The 22,084-nt window shown below is 38.9% G+C and overlaps 1 protein-coding gene across 2 annotated transcripts in view; it reads left to right on the forward strand.

The window, feature by feature from the left end:
- LZTFL1 (leucine zipper transcription factor like 1) overlaps positions 1 to 18,349 on the forward strand; it is an 18,951-nt gene extending 602 nt beyond the window's left edge. The window contains exons 2-11 of one of the 2 annotated variants that reach the window (XR_002735567.2): positions 3,332 to 3,456; positions 5,631 to 5,825; positions 7,130 to 7,190; positions 8,308 to 8,379; positions 10,575 to 10,640; positions 10,723 to 10,800; positions 13,061 to 13,237; positions 14,181 to 14,284; positions 15,299 to 15,375; positions 16,591 to 18,349. Coding sequence is in view for 1 of the 2 variants with exons in the window: in XM_023231842.2 (XP_023087610.1) it covers positions 3,332 to 3,456; positions 5,631 to 5,825; positions 7,130 to 7,190; positions 8,308 to 8,379; positions 10,575 to 10,640; positions 10,723 to 10,800; positions 13,061 to 13,237; positions 14,181 to 14,284; positions 15,299 to 15,317 (897 nt within the window). In the remaining variant the exon portion in view is untranslated. Of the gene's footprint in view, positions 1 to 3,331; positions 3,457 to 5,630; positions 5,826 to 7,129; positions 7,191 to 8,307; positions 8,380 to 10,574; positions 10,641 to 10,722; positions 10,801 to 13,060; positions 13,238 to 14,180; positions 14,285 to 15,298 lie in introns of both variants that reach the window. The other variant, XM_023231842.2, reaches the window with a different exon arrangement.
- The last annotated feature ends 3,735 nt before the right edge of the window (positions 18,350 to 22,084 follow it).

The raw sequence follows: 22,084 nt of genomic DNA on the forward strand, positions 1-22,084 counted from the left end.
GTTTACGCATACACACACATTAACACATACGCAGGGTTCTCACTCAATTTCAAGAAGCTCCAAGTTTATATACACACACGTTAACACAGCTCAGAGTTCTCAATTTCAAGAAGCTCCAGATTTACACACGCACGCACACACACACACACACACGTTAACCAGAGGAGCAGGGAGAACGAATCCAGCTTTCTATGTGATTGAAATCCAACTTTCTGATGTGGATGTGACTTTTTAAGAATCCCAGTACTCCATTTTACAGCTGAGGAATTTGGGTGGCATTTCCTTTGTTTTGGCTTGCTCAAAAAAGACCATTAATCCCTCCAGCGAATAAGTATGCCATCTTAAATACCAGTCATACTCAGAACAGTGCACAGCACTGAAGTGTTCAGGAAAACGGATGAAACCAGGGTTGAGAGCACCACCTGAAATGGCTACTGAAATACCTCAGCAACCAAAATTTCTGTTTAGACAGCGTGTTCCAAGCGCTGTCTGGGAGCTGAGAAGACACCTGTGAACTAGACGGATTGTTCTCTCCCCTTCTTGAGTTTAGACCTTCTCCACTTATTCTCTTGATTTCCCTAAAATATCAAGAGAATACGTTGTAAACAAATCACAAAAAAATTGATATCTCTTCCTGTTCTATCTTCTGTCATCCCTTTCCATCAATTAACAACTGAGGCTTTGGAATCAGGCTCAGGTTCTTCATTAGTAAATTGCAGATAATAACTACACGAGGCTGTTAATATGATAAGATAATGCGTATAAAATAAATAGCGCAGTACCTGCGAAAATATTAAGCATTCAGTATCTGATACGTATTATTAAAGTATGCTCATTTTTATCATTACAGTTTCCTCCTTGTACTTCTCTTAAATTGTATATGGATTTGTGGGCATGGTTAAGAACAGGGAACCATTTCTGGTACTTTACCCACTCCTCTTCTATCTCCTTTCCCCTAAACACACATACACAATTTATGCTACAATTTCAAGACACTAGCTTGGCAATCCTCTGGCAGTAGTTCTTGCTATATGTTTTCAGCTCTTTTTATTATTATTTTAACAGAATATTTCTACAGCAAAATTCAAACAAATTCTGACTTCCCCACTTGGATACCTCCCATTGTTTCTAACCATTTTAGGACTGATCATCATATCTACCTCTCATTTAGCAGACAGTAAAACTAATGTCATTGGGGTTAAGTGACTTGGTAACAGACTGTTACCAAGGTAGATAGTTGCATAGCTAGAACTAAACCTGGTTTCTAATCCAGTGCTTTGTCTGTTATACCACACATCTACCTATTCCATTTCCTCTCTAATGATTTGACATAGATACATATATGTGTGGAAGTAAAGGTTTGTGAATAGGCATTTCCTAGGCTGATGCTGTTTTTCCTTTTGAACTCAGCTGTCCACCTTTACCCTCTTTCTTCATTCCAATCCATTTTAAAGGAAGTTTTCTGTCATTTACCCCTCTCAATTTGAGTAATTTTTCCTTCTTGGTCCTAGGACAGTCTTAACTTTCCTTGAAAGGAGGGAAAGGAATGAACAGACAGGAACTGGCCACCTGCTGGCACAAGGCACTATGCTAGGTGTTGTGCATTATAAGAAATGGTTCATGCCCTCATAGAGTTTACAATCTACTTGGAGGAGCAAAACTTGAAAAAAAAAGATAATCAATAATACAAGGTAGTAATCAGCCTGTGACGGTACCAAAGAAGTAGCAGAGATTTTATATGCTAGCTTTTGGAGGAAGGCATATCTATAGAGTTACTGAGGGCATATTGGGAGGTGGCACAGAGTAGGTGAAACAGGTTAGGCCGTGAAGGGTGGGTAGGAAATCAGTGATGTGGTGGAGCTTGTGTGTACTGGCTGCTGAGAGCCAATTTTATGCATTTCTTCTCACCTCTTCATTCAGTGACATTATATTAGTGGCTTGAAATCAGCCATGATGGAAGTATTTATGCCATGGAAATCAGCAATGCTACAAATCAGGACCCCCCTACCTAGAAAACCTGCTGTTAAATACTTACCATCACACCACTGGGTAGGATTCAGATTCTCGAATAGGAATGGAGAGAGATACTTTAGGATCAGAGTAACATGAGTGGAAGTCAAGGCAGGAAATTTTAAGTCATGTTTCAGGACTGATGAACAGACTAGTGTGGCTAAAGTAGAGTGTTCATTTAGTAGAATCCTGGGAAACAGGGTAAGAGAAAGAATTTGGGAGGTTTTGAGGAGTAAAGAGTGTAAATTTATAGTATAGACAATGAATAATGATTAAGAATCTGTATTTGTGCTTTGTTTTTAGCAAATTGTGACATTGTTTTGTGATATTTCTAAATTGTGGGATATTCTTGCGCATATTGATATGTGACTATCAGAGATAATATTGTCTCTAATGTAGGTAGTCAATTACTTTTAGTGCGTAATAGAAATCTGTCTTGTTAGTCACAACTCAGGTGCATATGCAACTGTAACCTGTTGCACTTGGTTACCTTATAGATTTCCCTTTCGCTTCCCTTCAACTCTTGCTGTCTCCATTCTATCCTCCAGACCTTAAAGACTTATGCCACCTAAACTGCTTTGTAAAACTCATCAGCTGCTTAATTACAAATCCAGCTAACATGGATGATGCCTTGCTCTTAGCTGACTGCTGACCTGCTCTATTCTTTGGGTGCTAGCCCTACCTCCTCGGGCTTGCCTCTTAAATATCTGTCAAGCTGTCATCTGGTTTAAAGTACAGACCAATTAGTGGTTCTTTCCAAATCAAATATACTTGTTAAAGGTGTATTTAATGGGGTAAGGGTTAAGCTGCTATAACAGAGTTGCTATTTTTTGCTGTAAGGTTAAGTGGCTTGAAGAATACAGAAGTTTATTTCTCTCTCACTTAACAGCCATCTTACTGCTCATCTCAGTTCAGTGACATGGTCAGTGTCTCTCCATGAGGTAGAGATGTGGGTCCCTTTCATCTCGTGGCTCCCCCAGCCTCTAGGGCATTGATGTTGTCTGCATGATTCAGTCAAGTCACCACCTCTTCCAGGTTTCAGAGAAACAGGGAGTGGCAGAGGTACACCCCATATCTTAAGGCCAGGTCTTTGGAACTAGACCACAACATTCATTGCTGAGAAGTAGCCAGCAGTGACTTGATTGCAAGGAGGGCACGGAAGTGTCATCTAGCTGGGCAGCCATGCAGCCAGGAAGAAGGGAAGAATAGAATTTGATGGAGATCTAGCAGTCTCGACCACAGAATGTCTTATGCATTTTCATTGTTGGCTCTTTGATCAGTTCTTCAAGACTAACAATTAAATTACCTCTTTCTTTTTCAGGCAGAGTTGGGCCTAAATGAGCACCATCAAAACGAAGTTATTAATTATATGCGTTTTGCTCGTTCAAAGAGAGGCTTGAGACTCAAAACTGTAGATTCCTGCTTCCAAGACCTCAAGGAGAGCAGGTATCAGAGGAGGACTCTAAGCAAACCAAATAGGAACATGGATTCTTTCTGGTAGCCAGTATGGGGGTGCCATAGCAGATGTCAGTCAATTTCTGGGATTCATCATGATCAATTATTTGCTAAGAGCAACTACACTAAGCCTCATGGATACAGGAAACAAAAGAAGTTGTATCGTGGTGGAAGCAATGAATCTATTATCAGAAATGCACGTGATAATTACAGGATGCCAGAGCTTCAGAAGGGTAGTCAGGAAGTTGCCAAGGGTTTGTGGATTAGTGATTGGCTGGTTGTATTAAAGATTCCAGAACTTTAATTACTTGAGTTATTAATTAAATGGTTAGAGCTGTAAGACATGGAAATTAGTGAGAAAACACGTCTGTGTTTCATACTGAATAATTAGAAGAGAGGAAAACAGCAGGAAATCATAATGCTGACTAGTACCAAAATTGTTAGTTGATTTCCAACATGAGATAATAATAGTTGGACCATGGTTGATTTGTAGCAAGAGATGAATGTCAAGTCAGACATAAGTGAAAAAGACCTCCAAGTGAGCTCCAGCTGCCATAAAACCATGAATGTGTCAGTATTAGAGGCCATCAGCCTTAGACCATTCAGCCCATTAAACTCATCTGGTAATCTGGTTTCCTAACCCCCAGCAGATGAAAGCAACAATTTAATTGGCAAGAACCAATTAAAGATTATAGAAAGATTCTATTAAAGATTATAGAAAGATTATTAATATTTTAATAAGGATTTTTGTAAAAAAAAGTTTCGGTTTTTTGAGAAGGACTAAATTCTGCTGGCTAGATGAAACATTAAAGAATTATAAAACAAATACTATTAACTCAAGTTTAACTATGATAATGCTTTAGTGTAACTGGGTCTTGCTTGATGATGTCTTTTTGGAAGTAGGAAGAAAATAAAGCTGAGGTTGGGGTAGTTGCCCTTCATCTGCTGAGAGTCTGAGGGAGAAGGGACTTTGGAGGGTAGAGATAGGGAGAGGAGAGGACTCTGTTACTGTGATACTGTCATTGAAACTAGAAGGCACACATGGAAGCTTTTTCAAGGATTCAGCTGTTGGGCATGAATCCTTTGCCCAGCACCATTGTTGAAGATGATTGTGGGGTTTAGTCACCACCAATGTGACCATAGGCAAGTCATCTCCACTCTTCAAACCTGTGTTCCCATCTGTAAAGTTAGGGGCTTGTAGAAGATGACACCAGAGTTCTCTTCCAACCCAAGCATTCTCTATGTGAGAGTAGTTGTTTTTTGGTTTTTTTTTTTTTTTTTTTTTTTTTTTTTTTGAGACAGAGTCTCGTGCTGTCACTACTCAGGCTGGAGTGCGGTGGCACAATGTCGGCTCACTGCAACCTCCACCTTCTGGTTTCAAGCAGTTCTCCTGCCTCAGCCTCCCAAGTAGCTAAGATTACAGGCACGCACCACCATACCCAGGTAATTTTTTGTAGTTTTAGTAGAGAAGAGTTTTTGCTGTGTTGGCCACGTTGGTCTCGAACTCCTGACCTCAAGTGATCCACCTGCCTCTGCCTCCCAAAGTGCTGGGATTACAGGTGTGAGCCACCATGCCTTGCCCTTAGAGTAGATTTCTAATGCTATTGTTGATTATGATATTCATTTTTGTGGAGTGTTCAGTGGGACTTTAAGATAAGCTAGTTTTTTTTTTATTATTCTTCTTTTGGGTCTCAAGAATGCAAAGAGAAGCAATATATAATTACCATTTATTTCCCATAGACATTTACTAACCTGTGAATAGTTCATACAGTTATTAAAATGCTAGAGAAATATTAGAAAGAAATGAGACTATGCCTTCCAGGTTACTTTTGAAATTATTAAATGTAATAAGACTGATTTCAGTGGAGTTTCAAATAAGACATTTAATACTAAAAAGTTAAAGAAAAAAGTAGATGATGGTTTGGGGAATGTGTTTGAGCATTTTAAAGGATGTGCACAATTTAATCATTTGAATAGATGTCAAAAGTTAATTGAGTTTAAATTATGTTCAGTGTTTATGAATAAAGAAGATACTTCCCAGAGAGATTTTCACTGTAATCTTTAAATTTCTTAGATTGCATGAATGTGGGTTTCTTAATTTTATTGTATTTTGTAGATTTTTTTTGTTGTTTATCCATAAGTTTTGGATCATGGTTGTTTTTTAGGCTGGTGGAGGAGACCTTCACCATAGATGAAGTCTCTGAAGTTCTCAGTGGATTGCAGGCTGTGGTTCATAGCGAGGTGGAATCTGAGCTCATCAACACTGCCTATACCAATGTGTTACTTCTGCGACAGCTGTTTGCACAAGCTGAGAAGTGGTATCTTAAGCTACAGACAGACATCTCTGAACTTGAAAACCGGTAATAAAAGTTGAACTTGCAACTGTGACAGTAGTGGCCCAAGCATAATCTTAAAAGTTAGTGAATATCTTTGCTGCATATTTTCTTGGGGCTGGTGTGTGAGAAAATTTGGGTAGGGTAACAGCAAAGCATTGAGTCACTGAGTGATCTCTTGGGTACCACTAAGCGCCCTTTTAAAAGTTCTTTGTTTCTACTGTTCCTAGGTATTACAAAGGCCATTGAGATTTATGAAATTGCTTTTCAGGCTATCATTAATTATTTTTTACTGCATTTTTATTAGCTTGGTCAGTATTACCATCAGTCTTTATAGATTGGTCAACTAAGAAATAAAGATTATGAGGCCGTTGAAAAGTCAATTCAAATACAATAAATACCATCAATTCAATCCAGTAGCATTGGAAGTTTTCTAAATAATTGAATTTAAAAGTATACATTTATTAACTTTAAAATAGGAAATATAAAATACAAAAAAAAGCTTATAATATGGACATCAAGAGCTCAAATTCAAAAAATATGGTAAAATTGGTGAAGTTGAAACTCATTTTAAGAAAAGGCATGCCAGAAATCAGGAAGGACTGACCACCAAGCCCCGTGAACTACTCTAAGCACAGTCACAGCACATCAGTTCACATGCAGAGTGCTGAAAAATGCTGAGGACAACCTGGGAGCAGGGGAGGAAAATCACTGAACTTCTGCCACTGTCAGTAGGTGACTGGTGAGAAAATTCTGAGAAGGGGGCGCTTTAAGAAGCTTAGAAGCTGACCGCTGTTAACGCTTTAAGCTTGTGTATAGTCACTTCTCATTGGCCTTTGCAAATCTTCAGATGGCACAGCCCCACTATCTGTCTTTCCTAGGAATTTGTGATACTCTTTTTCACTAGTTACTATGGACTATTTTCATTTTTCTGAGGCTACTTTATTAAGAATCAGTTTGTCTTTTTTGAACACCTACTAACTAACAATATATATTATGTAATAAAACAATCTCCTCATAGCACCTCAAGAATACAAAGTTGACTATAAATTTCCCTCATATTTGTATTAGCATTGTAGTTTATTTCTAGCAGTAGATATTGCATACCTACTAGGTGCAAAGTGCCAGGTGCTGTGGATGATTACATTTGAGTCCATGTGGTTTAGGTTCTCAACCATTTGCAACTAACGTTTTTGATATGGTGAAGTTTGGTCCACCTTGCTCTGTTCTCTCTAGCATATAATGGGTTGGTACCAGTGATTTTACTCTTCTTGTGTGTGGTATAAAACTATTTTAAATGAATAATTATTATCTTTGCTTTTGTCTTCAAGAGAATTATTAGAACAAGTTGCAGAATTTGAAAAAGCAGAGATTACATCTTCAAACAAAAAGGTAACTTTTTGGTCATTCTAAATCCGTATCTTAATAGCCAGTATTTAAAATCCCCAAGTCACTCAAAGAATTCAGAGATCAAAACTGAGAACTCTTAAGGAAAAGCATTCAATTCAAGAGTAAAATTCAAAAATTATCTCTCATATTTTCAGGCAAAAGAAAAAATGTTTTGGGAGTAACTATGAAAAACTGCTCTTGTCTGTGATGGCCTACACATACACATAATCCCTGAGTTCAGTCTCAATCCCACTCATAAATACTCTGCTCAGAAGATGCAGAGCACAGGCTCTATCTTGGGTCAGCCACACCTGGGTATACATCCTGGCTCTGACTTCCTGGCTGTGTTACCTTGAGCAGGTTATCTGAGGTAGCTGAACTTCATTTTACTCATCTGACAAAGGGAGACAATACTAGCAGCTATCTACTTCTCTTTCTAATCATTCTCATTAATTGGAATGACCACTTACCATTCTATTTCACAGACACACCGTAAATACTCCATTATTGGGTAGATACTGCTGAGATGAATCTATGTACATACACATGCAAAACACTTTCCTGTTATTCCTTTGGGTCATATTTCTGGCTAAGAAATTTCTGGATCAGAGGGCATGAATTATTTTATTTTTAATACATATTACTAAACTACTGTATTGTTTGTGCCGAGTTATTGTTTATCTGTAGTATACTTGCCTAGACCTTCATCAATATTATTGTTTTTCACAGAGTCTAAGGTTCATGTAGAAATCACTGTATCAACTCCTACAAGTTAAAATTCTAGTTTCTAGATGCCAGGCTCTATATCAGATCTGGCTTTGAGCTCCTTCCTTTCCTCCTTTCTTCCCTCATTTTCCTTCTATCTATATTTTTTAAAAGATACTGGGAAGATAGGTTTTATTTTTATCTCTAACATGTGTTGGGCACTCTAGGACAGACATATCCTAGGCACTGTAAATAACAAAGGATGAAACCAACAGAAATCTCCACACCTATGGAACTGACATCCCAGTGGGTATGTTTATATATAGTATTTTCGACTTGCGAAGTGCAAGTGTTCAATGATTATACATGCTTTATTCTGTGGTGATTTCAGTTTGGTTTCTTTGTTTTGTTTCAGCCCATCTTAGATATCACAAAGCCAAAACTTGCTCCACTTAATGAAGGTGGAACAGCAGAACTCCTAAACAAGGTAATGTTATTTGGAGAAATGGAAAGCCTCTAATTCTGTCCTCTCATTGCCTAGGGTAGAGAAACAGAAGTGGAAGGTTTGATTCAGGTCCTCTGAGGATAAATAGTCCATTACAGTAGTTTTACTTGATGGTACCATGGGCCAGAAGAGGGCATACTTAACCTTCTAGAGAGCCTGAAGTAGCTCCTGATCACACCTTTTCAAGGTAAAGTGAAGAGCATGAAATTTTGGACAGCGTTTATTGACAGATATTTAAAGTTTGTGATCTACGGTAACAAGGAGAATGGGTTTTTTTTTTTTTTTTTTGAGACGGAGTCTTGCTCTGTCGCCCAGGCTGGAGTGCAGTGGCCGGATCTCAGCTCACTGCAAGCTCCGCCTCCCGGGTTCCCGCCATTCTCCTGCCTCAGCCTCCCGAGTAGCTGGGACTACAGGTGCCCGCCACCACGCCCGGCTAGTTTTTTGCATTTTTTAGTAGAGACGGGGTTTCACCGTGTTAGCCAGGATGGTCTCGATCTCCTGACCTCATGATCCACCCGTCTCGGCCTCCCAAAGTGCTGGGATTACAGGCTTGAGCCACCGCGCCTGGCCAGGAGAATGGTTTTTAAGTTTATAAAAATTATTTATCAATTAGCTGGGTGTGGTGGTATGCACCTGTAGTCACAGCTACTTGGGAAGCTGAGACAGGAGAATTACTTGAACCCAGGAGGCAGAGGTTGCATTGAGCTGAGCTCACACCACTGCACTCCAGCCTGGGCAATAGAGTGGGACTCCATCTCAAACAAACAAACAAAATTATCAGCACAGGTTGAGTATCCCTTATCCTTGGGACCAGAAGTGTTTTAGATTTCAGATTTTTGAATATTTGCATTATACAGACCCCAGTTGAGCATCCCAAATCCAAAAATCTGAAATCTGAAATGCTCCAATGAGCATTTTCTTTGAGCATCATGTCAGCACTCAGAAAGTTTCTGATTTTGAAGCATTTCAGATTTCAGCTATTTTTCATGACCCTTGTATTCTCAACATTATGCTAGATGTTATTGGAGATAAAAAGCAGTGTAATACATGCTCCATTGCCCTCAAAAATGTAATAGTTTTTTTGTTTTTTGTTTTTTTTTTTGAGAGAGTCTTGCTCCGTCACCCAGGCTGGAGTACAGTAGTGCGATCTAAGCTCACTGCAAGCTCTGCCTCCCAGGTTCGCGCCATTCTTCTGCCTCAGTCTCCGAGTAGCGCCCGCCACCACGCCTGGCTCATTTTTTGTATTTTAGTAGAGACGGGGTTTCGCCATGTTAGCCAGGATGGTCTCCATCTCCTGACCTCGTGATCTGCCCGCCTCAGCCTCCCAAAGTGCTGGGATTACAGGCGTGAGCCACTGCACCTGGCCAAAAATGTAATAGTTTTATTGGGAAGGTAGAACCGATGTTCTAGAAATAGAGACCAGAGAATCCTCTCCTGTGTGCTACAGGTGTCACACTGGGTAGCAGAGAAGACTCAGTTGTATGTGGATGAGAGTAGGTGAGAACAGACTCTTGGCTAAGGGAATACCTAAGCTGGGCCTTGAAGGGTGAAGACCAATTAAATTGTAGAAGAAGGAGAAATGAGTGTGTTAGGCAGGAGAACAGAACAGGCAGTGGTCAGGTAGGAGGCAGCATGACTTGGAACAGAGTGCAGTGCTCTCTGACTGGGCTGATGTGTTTGTTGGAGCCTAGTGAAAAATAACACAGGTGATTCGAATGTTTGAGCTGTATAAGAGCAAAGGTGTTTGGCCTCAACTCAGTCAGAAGCATCTGTGGGCTTGAGCATGGTACTGAAATGACGGAGTTCTCAGGATAAGGGGCAACAGTGTGCAGTGTAGGCAGAGAATGGACCCAGGATTTGCAGGACCAACTGGGAGAGAGGTAGCAGGGAAGGGGGTCTTTGGAAAAGACTTGAAAACAGAGGACTGAAAGCGGAAAGATGTGTCTGAGAAACTGAAAGAAAAGAAACTAGATATCTTAGAGCCAAAGCTGACTCACAGATGCTGAGGCTGATAGGCTGGATGAAATTGGGATATTACCAAAATATCAGTAGTGCACTTTTGAGCTATTATGTAATTTAAATTAAATTTTAAAATTAGATTTTTAAGTGAAACAAGTAATAATTTCAAATATTAAAATATTTTGGTTGATATAATAAAACTTGAATTTACTCACAAGGAAATTTTAAGACTTCAAGAAGAGAATGAGAAATTGAAGTCAAGGTTGAAGACCATTGAAATACAGGTAACTGAGAAATGTTTTCACACAATTATTGAACTGCCTACAGACTAAATACTGAAAGTGTTTTGTTTAAACTTCACTATAGGCTACAAATGCACTGGATGAAAAGTCAAAACTAGAAAAAGCACTGCAAGATTTACAGCTTGATCAAGGAAATCAAAAGGTGAAACAAGTTTTAGCTACCTTTTTCACATTTTCTAAGTAGAATGAAGTTATAAACTTAAAATTAAGTCTTAGTTACTGCTCACTGTACCCCACCCCTTGCCACTCCCTGAGACGAATGCCTCTATTGTCCTGTGTTGAGACATCCTTGCCCCCAAAAGGCCTGGCGAGAACCAGTGGCCTTCCCTTTGTATCCTCCAGGGCAGAGGGGACAGTACATAGCTCACACATCTGCAGTTGCCCTGGCATGCAAGATGTCCTCGCCATTTCCTGCAATTTTCTTGGCCTGCAAGATATTCTCTTTTTTTTTTTTTTTTTTTTTTTTAAGTTTTCCCCTCTCACGTTGACATCCAATTACAGTGGAGGGGAAAGGAAGTGAAGAAAAGTTTTTAATTGATTTATATTTGGGTTTTATTATACTGAACATTACTTAAGTTTGCCTTTGATGAGTGTGACAAAATGATTATGAATCTGCAAATGCATCTGTACTCACCGGCAATATAGAATACAATGAAATCCAGTGTTGTAGTTCTTCACGCTTGTCTGAATGTAATGACTGAATGTCACTCTGCCTGCGGGAAGTCATTGTATGTACAGTCTGTCTCCTGTGGCCTTTCTGTTGAGTGTGCATGCTACAGTATGATTTCCTATGAGCAGGACCATTTGGGTAAATATTCAGTGCAGCACTGGCTTTTCTAGTGGTCATACTCTCATTGCAAATGTCTGGTAAACAATCCCAAAATCTGCTTCACTGGGCTTTTGCTAATCTTTTCTCTATGAAAAATTTCAAACATACGCAAAAGTAGAGAGAATAGTATCGTGAACCCCCATGCACTCATCATTCTATTTAGCGGTTACCAATGCATGGCCAGTCTGGTTTCATTTGTACCTCTTTTTCTTCCCACCTGCCATGTTTTTTGAAGCAAATCTCAGACATTGAACCATTTTATCTGTAGATATTTTTAAAATAGGAGGATACTTCTTACATAGCTAATGATTTTCAACCATTATATGCCAAGGACAATAGATTTATAAAAACACGAATGTTCCAGAACACCTTTATAATTCCTCATAAGTCAAACAATTGCAAACACATTTGGATGATGAATTTGTTTAAAAGCTTTCTGGGGCTTTCCTCCAATTTTACTATAAGATTCTGGACACAAGAACAACCAGTGAATACATGCTTTTATTAGTTGCAATGAAATAAAATCTTTTTTTCAAAGACCAGGTTTCGAAAATGAGGAAAGATTTTTTTTTCTTTTGTTGAAAGTACTTTTTCTTTTGGAGACAGAGCCTTATTCCGTCGCTCAGGCTGGAGTGTGGTGGTGCAACCATGGCTCACTACAACCTTGACCTCACAGGCTCAAGCGATCCTCCCACCTCAGCCTCCCAAGTGGTTGGGACCATAGGCATGTGCCACCATGCCTAGCTAATTTTTTATAGTTTTTGTAGAGATGGGGTCTTGCTTTGTTGCACAGGCTGGTCTCAATTTCCTGGGCTCAAGCAGTCCTCCTCCCTTGGCCTCCTAAATTATTGGAATTACAGGCATGAGCTACTGCTCCTGGCCAAAAGTACTAAGTATTTCTTCATCCACATATTAACCAATTATAGATGATTTTACTGTCTTATCAATACAAATGTTTTTTCTGTCATGAATCTTACCCAGTCAAAAACAAGATCCAGGAAGAGAGAAGATCCAGTGCTTGTCTTATGCTGTAGTTGTCAAAAGTATGCAAAAATGTACATATTAATATAAAAAACTTAAAATCTTAAAAATTTAGAAAACCATGTAATCAGTAATTGGGCTCTCATATTATTTCCTTATAAATAATGACTAAAATGTATGTCTATTAAGTTTTTGGTATAAATTATATTTTATCATTTTTTAGAATTCAGACCTCTTTGAGGATTTTTTTTAAACTTGGCTTTTGAAAATGAAACCTATTTGCCATCTCAACCCTGGTACACACATCTTGGATTGAAATATCAGCAGTTCACACATCATATTTTATGTATTTGGAATTCAGTGGCTACTGAGTGTCAGCTGTGTGCAAAACACCACACACCTGGGGCTGACAGTGGACTCGCCTGCTGGTGACTCTGCAGGGGCTGGCACTTAACCTAGGCTGGCAAGGGAGGCTGACATGCACACACAACATACATCATTTTTTCCATCTCCTATGATGTTGAATCACCATTCTAAAAGTTATTTTTAGAATATCAACATGAAATTACATGCATGCATTTATTTTTCATAGGATTTTATAAAGGCCCAAGACTTGAGTAACTTGGAAAACACTGTCGCTGCTTTAAAGAGTGAGTTTCAGAAGACACTTAATGACAAGACAGAAAACCAGAAGTCACTGGAGGAGAATCTGGCGACAGCCAAGCACGACCTACTCAGGGTTCAGGAGCAGCTGCACATGGCTGAAAAGGTCAGAAGACCATGTTTAAGGGATTTGTCTGTTAATGTCCAATTAACTGATACACACAGTAGAGAGGAATACATGTGACTAAGATAAACATTGGACAGCTGCAAATTCAGATTATTTTTTCTCAAGATATTAGCCAATATGTTCTAAAGATTAATCATTTCCAGGCACTGATATTCTTCCATCTTTGGTACTAAAATATCTGTGATAATAAGATATCTCCTCTCCCTCTATGGCATGGTGAAATGCTCCTCTGTAGGTGGCTTGAATCCTGCCCTACATCCAACCGTGTTGCTCTTCTGCTCCTTCTTCCCACAGCCTGCAGAGGGATGGGGGACTGTTTTTTTTAAAGGATTTGTATACTTTCGTCATAATTTATATAAAATATGTAGAGAGCTAGATTCTTCACTTTGGGGATTAGACTCTTAAGAATATGCCTGTAATCCCAGCACTTTGGGAGGCCAAGATGGGAGGATTGCTTGAGGCCAGGAATTCGAGACCAGCCTAGCCAACATAGCAATTTCTCTATAAAGAAATTAAAAATTTGTTCATATAAAAAATGGAAAAAAGAATATGGGAACTAAAATTTAAATTAAAAATCCTTTTGCTAAAATACACTACTTTGGGACTTGGGAAAAAAGTGTGCTTATTTTACTGGAAAATTAGTGTAATGTTTCGAATAGATTTCTCATATCCAGGCCTTGAGTTATTTACCAACACTGTACTTGGGAAAATGTTACTATTTTATGGCTTCTCATTTGAAAGAATATATTTTTAAACTTTGGATAGTCTTAATTTTATATAAATGTGTCTTTTAAGGAAATTAGAAAATCATTAGCAAAATATTAGTAAAATTCAAACAAAAAAACTACATATTTTTATCACATTTGTTATCTCTTTCCTTAACTATTTTTTTAGTAATGGGCTGACATTTTTTACTAAGCAGGAATTAGAAAAGAAATTTCAGCAAACAGCAGCTTATCGAAACATGAAAGAGATTCTTACCAAGAAGAATGACCAAATCAAAGATCTGAGGAAAAGACTGGCACAGTAAGCCACACTGATCCCGCCTTGGATTTCTCTCTCTGGATTGATGTTTGTTCTCTGTTAAATCTAAGCTTGTTCCAGAGAAGTCAAGCTGGTGGTAGTTGCTGGATCATTTAGTCCAGAAGACTTCATTTAAGGAAACTGGAGGAGCTCCAGCCTGACCTTATCTATAATGCCCACCAGTGCTTCTTTTGAGGTTCATCTAGGCCTTTAGACTCACACAGGCCTACAGTAAGCTCCTCTTCACAATGGATCTACTTAGCAGGATGTCAGACAGGAAACACAGCAAGCTTATAGGGCAGTTTTAGGCAGTTCTCTTCTCCTCAGTGGTATACTCTAAGCAGTCGAAGAACTGGTCTTACTGTTCCCCTAAGTGACAGTTCAAGTTGGAGAGAATGAGATTCATGCAGATGGGTGTCATAGCCAGCTTAGAAGTCCATGTTCTACATAGGCTTAGCATCTCTTGTAGCAGTCACATGATGCCCAGTTAAGAGCATGTCCAGTTAAAAGAACTTATTGCACAGGGGGAAACCTAAAGGGGTGGCTCCCACCACGTATTTATAGTTATTCATAGTCCTCCAGGTCCAGATGTGGTCATCAGATGTTTTGCCTGGAAACTGAGTTGACATTTACCTTTTCAGAGTTCCAGGGGAGCAGAGCTAGAAAGGGAATTCAAGGTGAGATTTGTCCTTAGAGAAGTAGATTTGCTAAACTTTTACTCATATAGTCATATCAACTATTCTTGTCAATGTGATGATTGAGGTAATTATACGAAGTTATCACAGGTCTAAATGCCAAATATAGAGACTTGGCATCTTAGCAGTGATCTGGCCTATCCTCCTACCTGATGTAAAAATCCCCTCTGAGTCACCATCAAAACAAAGTTGAATGTGTCCAGCTTCTATCATGGCAGTAATTTGAAGTGAGAAATATAGTGCCACTGCTTCAAGTAAACTTATTTGGTAATAACAACAACAAAAGGTATCCTGACATTGTGTTCTTAATTTATATCTCCAGATATGAACCTGAAGATTAAAACTGAAGATTTCATCTGGAAGCTGCCACACACAAACATACAAGCAGTCTCACCTCAGGCATGTATTTTGAAGCATTTTGTCATATCCCCTCTCCTTATTTTTCTAATATTTAGACTTCTAATATTTAGAACTAGAGTTCCTATTTTCAGCTAATTGAAAACAGAGAAAACCTAGTGATTCTGTCTAGTCATCCCACATGCCTCTCTACTGAGTGCTCCAGAGTCTTAGCTCGCATGCACCGAGAATTCTTTACAGCAAAGAAGAGATTTTTAGAGTGGGAAGAAGAGGCTTATCCTTCTGCATTAGTATAAAGAGTCTATCTTTTTAATAAATGTTAAAGAAGCTAACAGTGTTTGTACTTATGCATTCCCCATGGGTAAAAATAAATAATAGCATTATTAAAGATAGTTATTACCAAAAAAAGATAGTTATTACGAATAAATATGTCTCTTTATTTTTAAAAATGAAATCTTAATTCATTTACTCTATTTGATGATAAACTATGAATTCATTGAAAATATGAATTCTATCTATTATGGGTAGTGTTTACCAATTATAAGGAAAATTTACAGCAGTGAACATGAACATTCAGGTAACTTCCTCAGTCTCTCCATCTTAAAGACCATTTATCAGAGGAGGTTCAGCGTTTTTTGCAGCATAACATTTTGTGAGTCTGTATTACTAATGGATAAGTCAAATCCATCCTGCACTTCTACAGTTCAGAAAGTATCGGGACTCAGAATAAATGTAATATTTATACTTGTTTCCAGAATGTTATTTTACATTTTATGTTAAATAAGAACACTTTTTAAAAGACATAGTCAACATAAAATCACCTATCAGACTTCAGATTGGACTTTATTTATGTGGATCTATAATAATTAATTGTATTTTCAAGAGGTTTTACTGTATTTGTATTGGCCTGGTTTTCTCAGATGATTTTGGACAAATCATTAGAAATTGGGCATCATATCCACAGTTGTGTAAGGCAGTGACATACTGTAAGGAGAAACAAAGTCAAGTCCATAAAGCAATAATCCCTCAGAAGGAAAGTCCTTACTTTTCACATATTAATATTTAGTAATTTTTTCCTGTTTCTAAAAGTAAGAGTATCACACCCTAAATGAACACTGTTTACTAAGAGACATCATTCCACTTCCACAAATGAAGATTTTATTCCAAAAAACGAGTTTACTGATTGGAGCATAGGGCTTGTTATTATTTTTATTCAGTCTTTTAGTAATAGCCTTGAATTTATTATTTTTATTATAGGCTTTTTGTTAAAATACTGAAGAAACAAATGTTAAAGGGTAAGATAATTTCCCTGCAAAAGGACACAGAAGGCAGTCTTAAGAAGATGAATGGATCAGAGAAGGGAGAGAAGAAAATGCAATAACAAGCCAGCATTTACTATGTATTTTCTCCTCACCTCTCTCTCCATATTTAGATCATTTACCAGTGTCTGTGCCCTTTTGGAGCTTCTGTTGAGGGCTTCATTCTCACCCTGTATTTCTTTAGCCCTAAATTGACACTCTCTCCAAAAATCCATTCCATTGTCTGTGGACCAAGATGTTCCATATAATTCAGAAGCAGAACTCTTGGCTAAAGGGCTAGTGTGTCCTTCAGAAACCATTCAATTACTTTCTCCCTACACCTTTGTCAGTTTGATACCAGTGAGGAAAAAAGGTATGTTGATAAGAAATCTATATTGCTAGGTAAAATTTATACTTGTTTTCTTGATAGCAATTTTGAAATATTCTGTACAGTGTGTTCCTATTGTTTAATAATAAATTCAAAAATATTTTTAAAACCTTAAAACCTAACTATGCCAAGCATTAAGATAAATACGATGTTCTTTGATGTAAATCAACATGATGATTCTTTCACATGCAAACACATTTTAGTGTTTCTGGTTTGTCATTTTTGTTGTTGTTGTTGTTGTTATTTACTCTATACCCTTAGCAAAATACAGTTTTAAATTTTTATTGTTTTTAGTAGTTTCCCAACTTTAAGATTTATCCCATTTAACTGAGAAAGAAAGCCTTTTTCATATATATATATATATATATATATATATATATATATATATATATATATAATTTCTAAGGATGTTGATTTGAGCCTTGATTAGACTTTTAATGTGCTAAGTCAGACAGGCAGTCTGTACATTGGTGGACATCTCAATGCAGCTTTGGTTTAATTTAATTCAGGCCTGCTGCTGAGTTATGCACAGACTTTTTGTTGACCAAAATAAAATGTAAAGGGTTTTCTTCTGTTTGACATTTTAGTGTTCATTTTTTCTCTTTTATGTATTACATTTTTAATCTATATTAAATAAATGTTTAAATGATCATTTGCGTATGTATTATAAAACTCAGCATAAGAAAAATACTGCCCTACCTTGACTGTGTAATCTTATTTGATAAAGCCTTTGCTGTTAATTATTTCCATTCTGATTAACTGAAAGAGATTTATAGAGATGCTTAAATTTTAAGCCCTTGGTGCTTTTAGATATATACTGGTTGCAAAAATTTGGCATTAATGATTTCCCTCTGCTTATGTGTAAATGCCTATGTTCCAAAGCTTTGCCACTAGATATTCAAAATGTAAATTGTCATGTAAGCCTGTCCTCCAGAAAGAAAAGCTATTTCAGTAAAATGAAATTTCACATTTAGACAAAACAGTAGTATTTAGACAAGAATATTTTGACCAAACCATTTTCAAAACTGCTTAGGAAAAAGGGGAAATATTATACTTAAAGGTAATAACCTCTGTCTTGAAGAGAATAGAGGTGAGTGGGTTGGTGACAACTGATTTGGAGGCTTTTGTGGGGGGCTGTGGTGTCTTTTGCATTGTGTCATCAGCTCCTCCATCAAGTAAGCGTGTCGCTGTTATTGCTTATTGTAGAACATGAATTGATGAAAAGTAGTCAATCTCTTACATTATATGAAGTATAACTTCCTCTCTTTTTTACCTATAATACATCCTTTAACTTTTACAGATTGAAAAACCACTGTTAGACAAAGCAAAATGGAACTTGCAAAATCCTGTATAGTTTTGTAAAATAGCAATAGGCTTACTGTCAAATTAACTAATAGCTTATTAAATGGATTTCATGAGCACTTGGAAAAGAAACATAACCACCAGGAGCCAGCATGGATCTCCCTAGTAAGAAATCAGATATAGCAGGGCCAGTTGCAGTGTCTCATGACTATAATTACAACACTTTGGGAGTTCCAGGCAGGGGGATTGCTTGAGGCCAGTAGGTCAAAACCAGCCTGGTCAATATCGCAAGACCCCATCACTGCAAAAAATTTTAAAATTAGCTGGGCATGGCAGCATATGATCACATCACTACACTCCAGGCTTGGGTGACAGAGTGAGACCCTGTCTCAAAAAAATCACATATGGCAGACTAAACTAATTTGTCTTTTTTTTTTTTTTGAGACAGAGTCTCGCTCTGTTGCCCAGGCTTGAGTGCAGTGGCGTGATCTCGGCTCACTACAAGCTTCACCTCCCGGGTTCAAACCGTTCTCCTGCCTCAGCCACCCGAGTAGCTGGGACTACAGGCACCCGCCACCATGCCCAGCTAATTTTTTTGTATTTTTAGTAGAGACGGGGTTTCACCATGTTAGCCAGGATGATCTCAATCTCCTGACCTCGTGATCTGCCCACCTCAGCCTCCCAAAGTGCTGGGATTACAGGCGTGAGCCACCACGCCTGGCCTCATTTGTCTTTTTAAAAGCATGAGAGGTATAGTATGTTAGAATTTCAGCAAGGTGCTTGACAAAGACCTCATGATAGTCTTGTTGAAAAGAATCTTAGGTCGGTTTTCCCAAGGATTTGGGTGCAGGTAGTTTATTTGGGAAGTGATTTCAGGAAATCCTGCGGAAGACTGAGGAACTGAGACAGATTGAAAGAGTCACCACTATGGACAACTGAGACCCAATCCTGCTGGGGACCCTCTGAGACATGGTATGGAAAACATCTGAATTATGCACTGAAGGACAAGGTAGCTGGGAATATTGTCCACCACTTTCCATCCCTCACTGGTTGAGGGTCGATTCTGAGGTATTAATTCCTTGCTATGTCCAGCCTGCCTGGATGTGGACCAAGTTCACCCTCATAACCAGAGAATGGTCTCAGGCAAAGAGACTCCAGAAGCCAAGCATGGGAACTGTCTGCTTGCAAACTCGGGAGTAGATGGGGAGTGACTGTTAATGGGTCTTGCATTTCATTTTGAGGGGATGAAATGTTCTGGCATTAGATAGTGGTAATAGATGTACAACTTTGCGACTGTGCTAAAGATCACTGAATTGTATACTTTAAAATGATAAGTTTTATATGAGTTATATCTCAATTTTAAAAAAAAGAAAACCTCTGGGAATAAATGAAGGGGATATGTTGAAGTAACCACCAGCATCTCCAGTCATCCACCCCGCTGTACTATACCACCTGGTGTCCCATGTTAAGTTCACTTTCTCTTGAGGATAATGGCAGGTCACAGTATTTTTAAAACAAAGAATACAAAAAGGAAAACATCAACGAAAAGGTCAGTGGGACAGGCTGTAGTCCTCTGTGTTGCGTATTGGTCCTGAAGCCATAATTAACATTTATTATCTCCCTCTTCTACTTATTCTAGATTCCCCTCACCTCAACCAGCACTTTTGCTGGTCAGCATGGCTGGCCTTATGAGATGACGTAGACTTTCCTTTCTTAGATGTCTGATCATTTTGCCCCTGTCCTGCTGTAGTTGTGAGATGTCCCATTTATTGTTACCCCACATATCACTAAGAGGTACCCCTACACTACAGCCTGAACCATAGAGAGGTACAAAGCCCTCCTGACTGTGTACTCAAAACTTGCAGCCTTTGGAGTGACCCAAGAAATGGTCAGAGCAACATTCCTAAGTGTTGTACATGCTGACTTCAGAATCCAGATAATACTCCCTAGTGCTTGCCTCTCTTAGTAGTAGAAGATACAAAATGCAGTAACTGGTTCTTGACTTGGCAGGATGTCCCAGTATTCCCTAGATTGTTGGACGTCTGGCCTCTGAATCTTTGTAGGAATTACTTCCTTCTCTCTGGTGCATGTGTCATAAGGAACACTCAGATTATTTGCCAGTTCATTCCTGTTCACCAAGTCCAGCTAACATTTTGTCATCAAAGTATTGGACCAGGATGATGCTCTGCAGAATGTCACGATGATCAAGGACTTCTTTGGACTGTTCTGTAACAGAGCAGGAGAGTTTATATGCTCCTGGAGCAAAACTGTGAATGTACACTGTGTTATCTGACCCAGGTGAATTCAACCTGTTCTTGATTCTCTTTTCTGAAGGGGATTTAAAGGAATTCATTAACCAGATCTCCAGCCTCATACAAGTGCTGACTTGAAGGGATGCTACATCCAGCACAGCAGCTGCCATTGGAGCTACTTCTGCCAATTCTTGGTTTATGTTAGTCCACTGTCATCTTCCACCATCTTTCTGTGTTTTGCTCTGTTTTGCTTTGCAGGAGCCATTAAATGGGATGTTGTGGGGACCACTGTCAATACTCCTGGGATATGGTGTTGCCTCTGATTTTGACCAGGAGTGGGGAGGGGGTGGGATGGAGAGAACATTTTGGATCATTAAATAAGCCTTTTCTACCATTATGGCTCTTAGCCCTCAGGTCAAGAAACCAATTTTGGGGTCTCTCAGTTAAGTACACTCATCCCATTTATCCTCTCAGAAGCAAGGGAGATCAGGGGATTGACCCACAGGCCTATTGGATCTACCATGAGATGGCCTTGGGTCAGAACTTTATAGATTGCCTATCCTATATGTCCCACTCTAACATGAGGGCTCTGACGGTGCTTTAGATCCCCTGGATATATCACTCAGGCCCTGTGTTCAGTAGTTCTTGAAAGATATGTATATTCTACTTTCTCAGTGTACAGTTACTCTGAGAAATGGCCATGGGGCTCTTTGGGAAAGATTTGAGAGAGTGTGTATTGTGTAAGATTGCTATAGTGCTCCAGGGCTCCTCCTCAGGACACCCAGCCTCTCCTTCAATACATGGGCTCTGGAACTGAGAACTGACTAGGTCTGGTAATTATAAGACATCAGGATTATTCCACTGTAGTGGCTGACATCAGTCTTTTACTCATCAGCTGTTTGGTTAGTTGGTTTGATTTTGTAACAGTAACTTCATTGACTGCCCATTCATCTCACCTCTAGGAGCGCCATAATCTATTAGCCACTTGTCCTTGGCTCCCTGGTTGTTGTTCTCACCTTGTGGCCCATTAGGTTACTGTATTCATTTTATTCCTCTAATGTCTCAGTGCAGACATTAGTTTTTTGTTCTGGAATCCTTCCTATGATAGGAAGCCCAGTTACGTGCCAGGATCGTCTGTTGTCCATTCTAGCCAACAGAAGACCGTCACCACTGAGCTTCTCAATAACGCTAATGTCCCCTTACCAGTGCAGTCTTCTTTGTTTCAGTGAAGGGAATACCCCTGCCCATGGGTGGGCTCTCTTGCCTTATATCCATTCTAGCATGTCATCCCTCTGAGCCTTCTGACCCCTCCTCAGCACTCTTGTTAAGCAGTTGTGGAATCTCCACCTCGTTTTTGGTATACCATCATCCTCAGGCACCAAGGCCCATTGCAGCAGTGTATTAGGACTGGCTCCATGTGTTCTTACATGCCAAATCCTGAGTCACAGAAGCCTGTCTCTGTGTCAATAAACTCTTCCTTATCCAACTTCTTTTCTGCTTCCCACTAGGCC

The sequence above is a fragment of the Piliocolobus tephrosceles genome, chromosome 2, assembly GCF_002776525.5.
Source record: "Piliocolobus tephrosceles isolate RC106 chromosome 2, ASM277652v3, whole genome shotgun sequence".
In the NCBI taxonomy this organism is placed as follows: Eukaryota; Metazoa; Chordata; class Mammalia; order Primates; family Cercopithecidae; genus Piliocolobus; species Piliocolobus tephrosceles.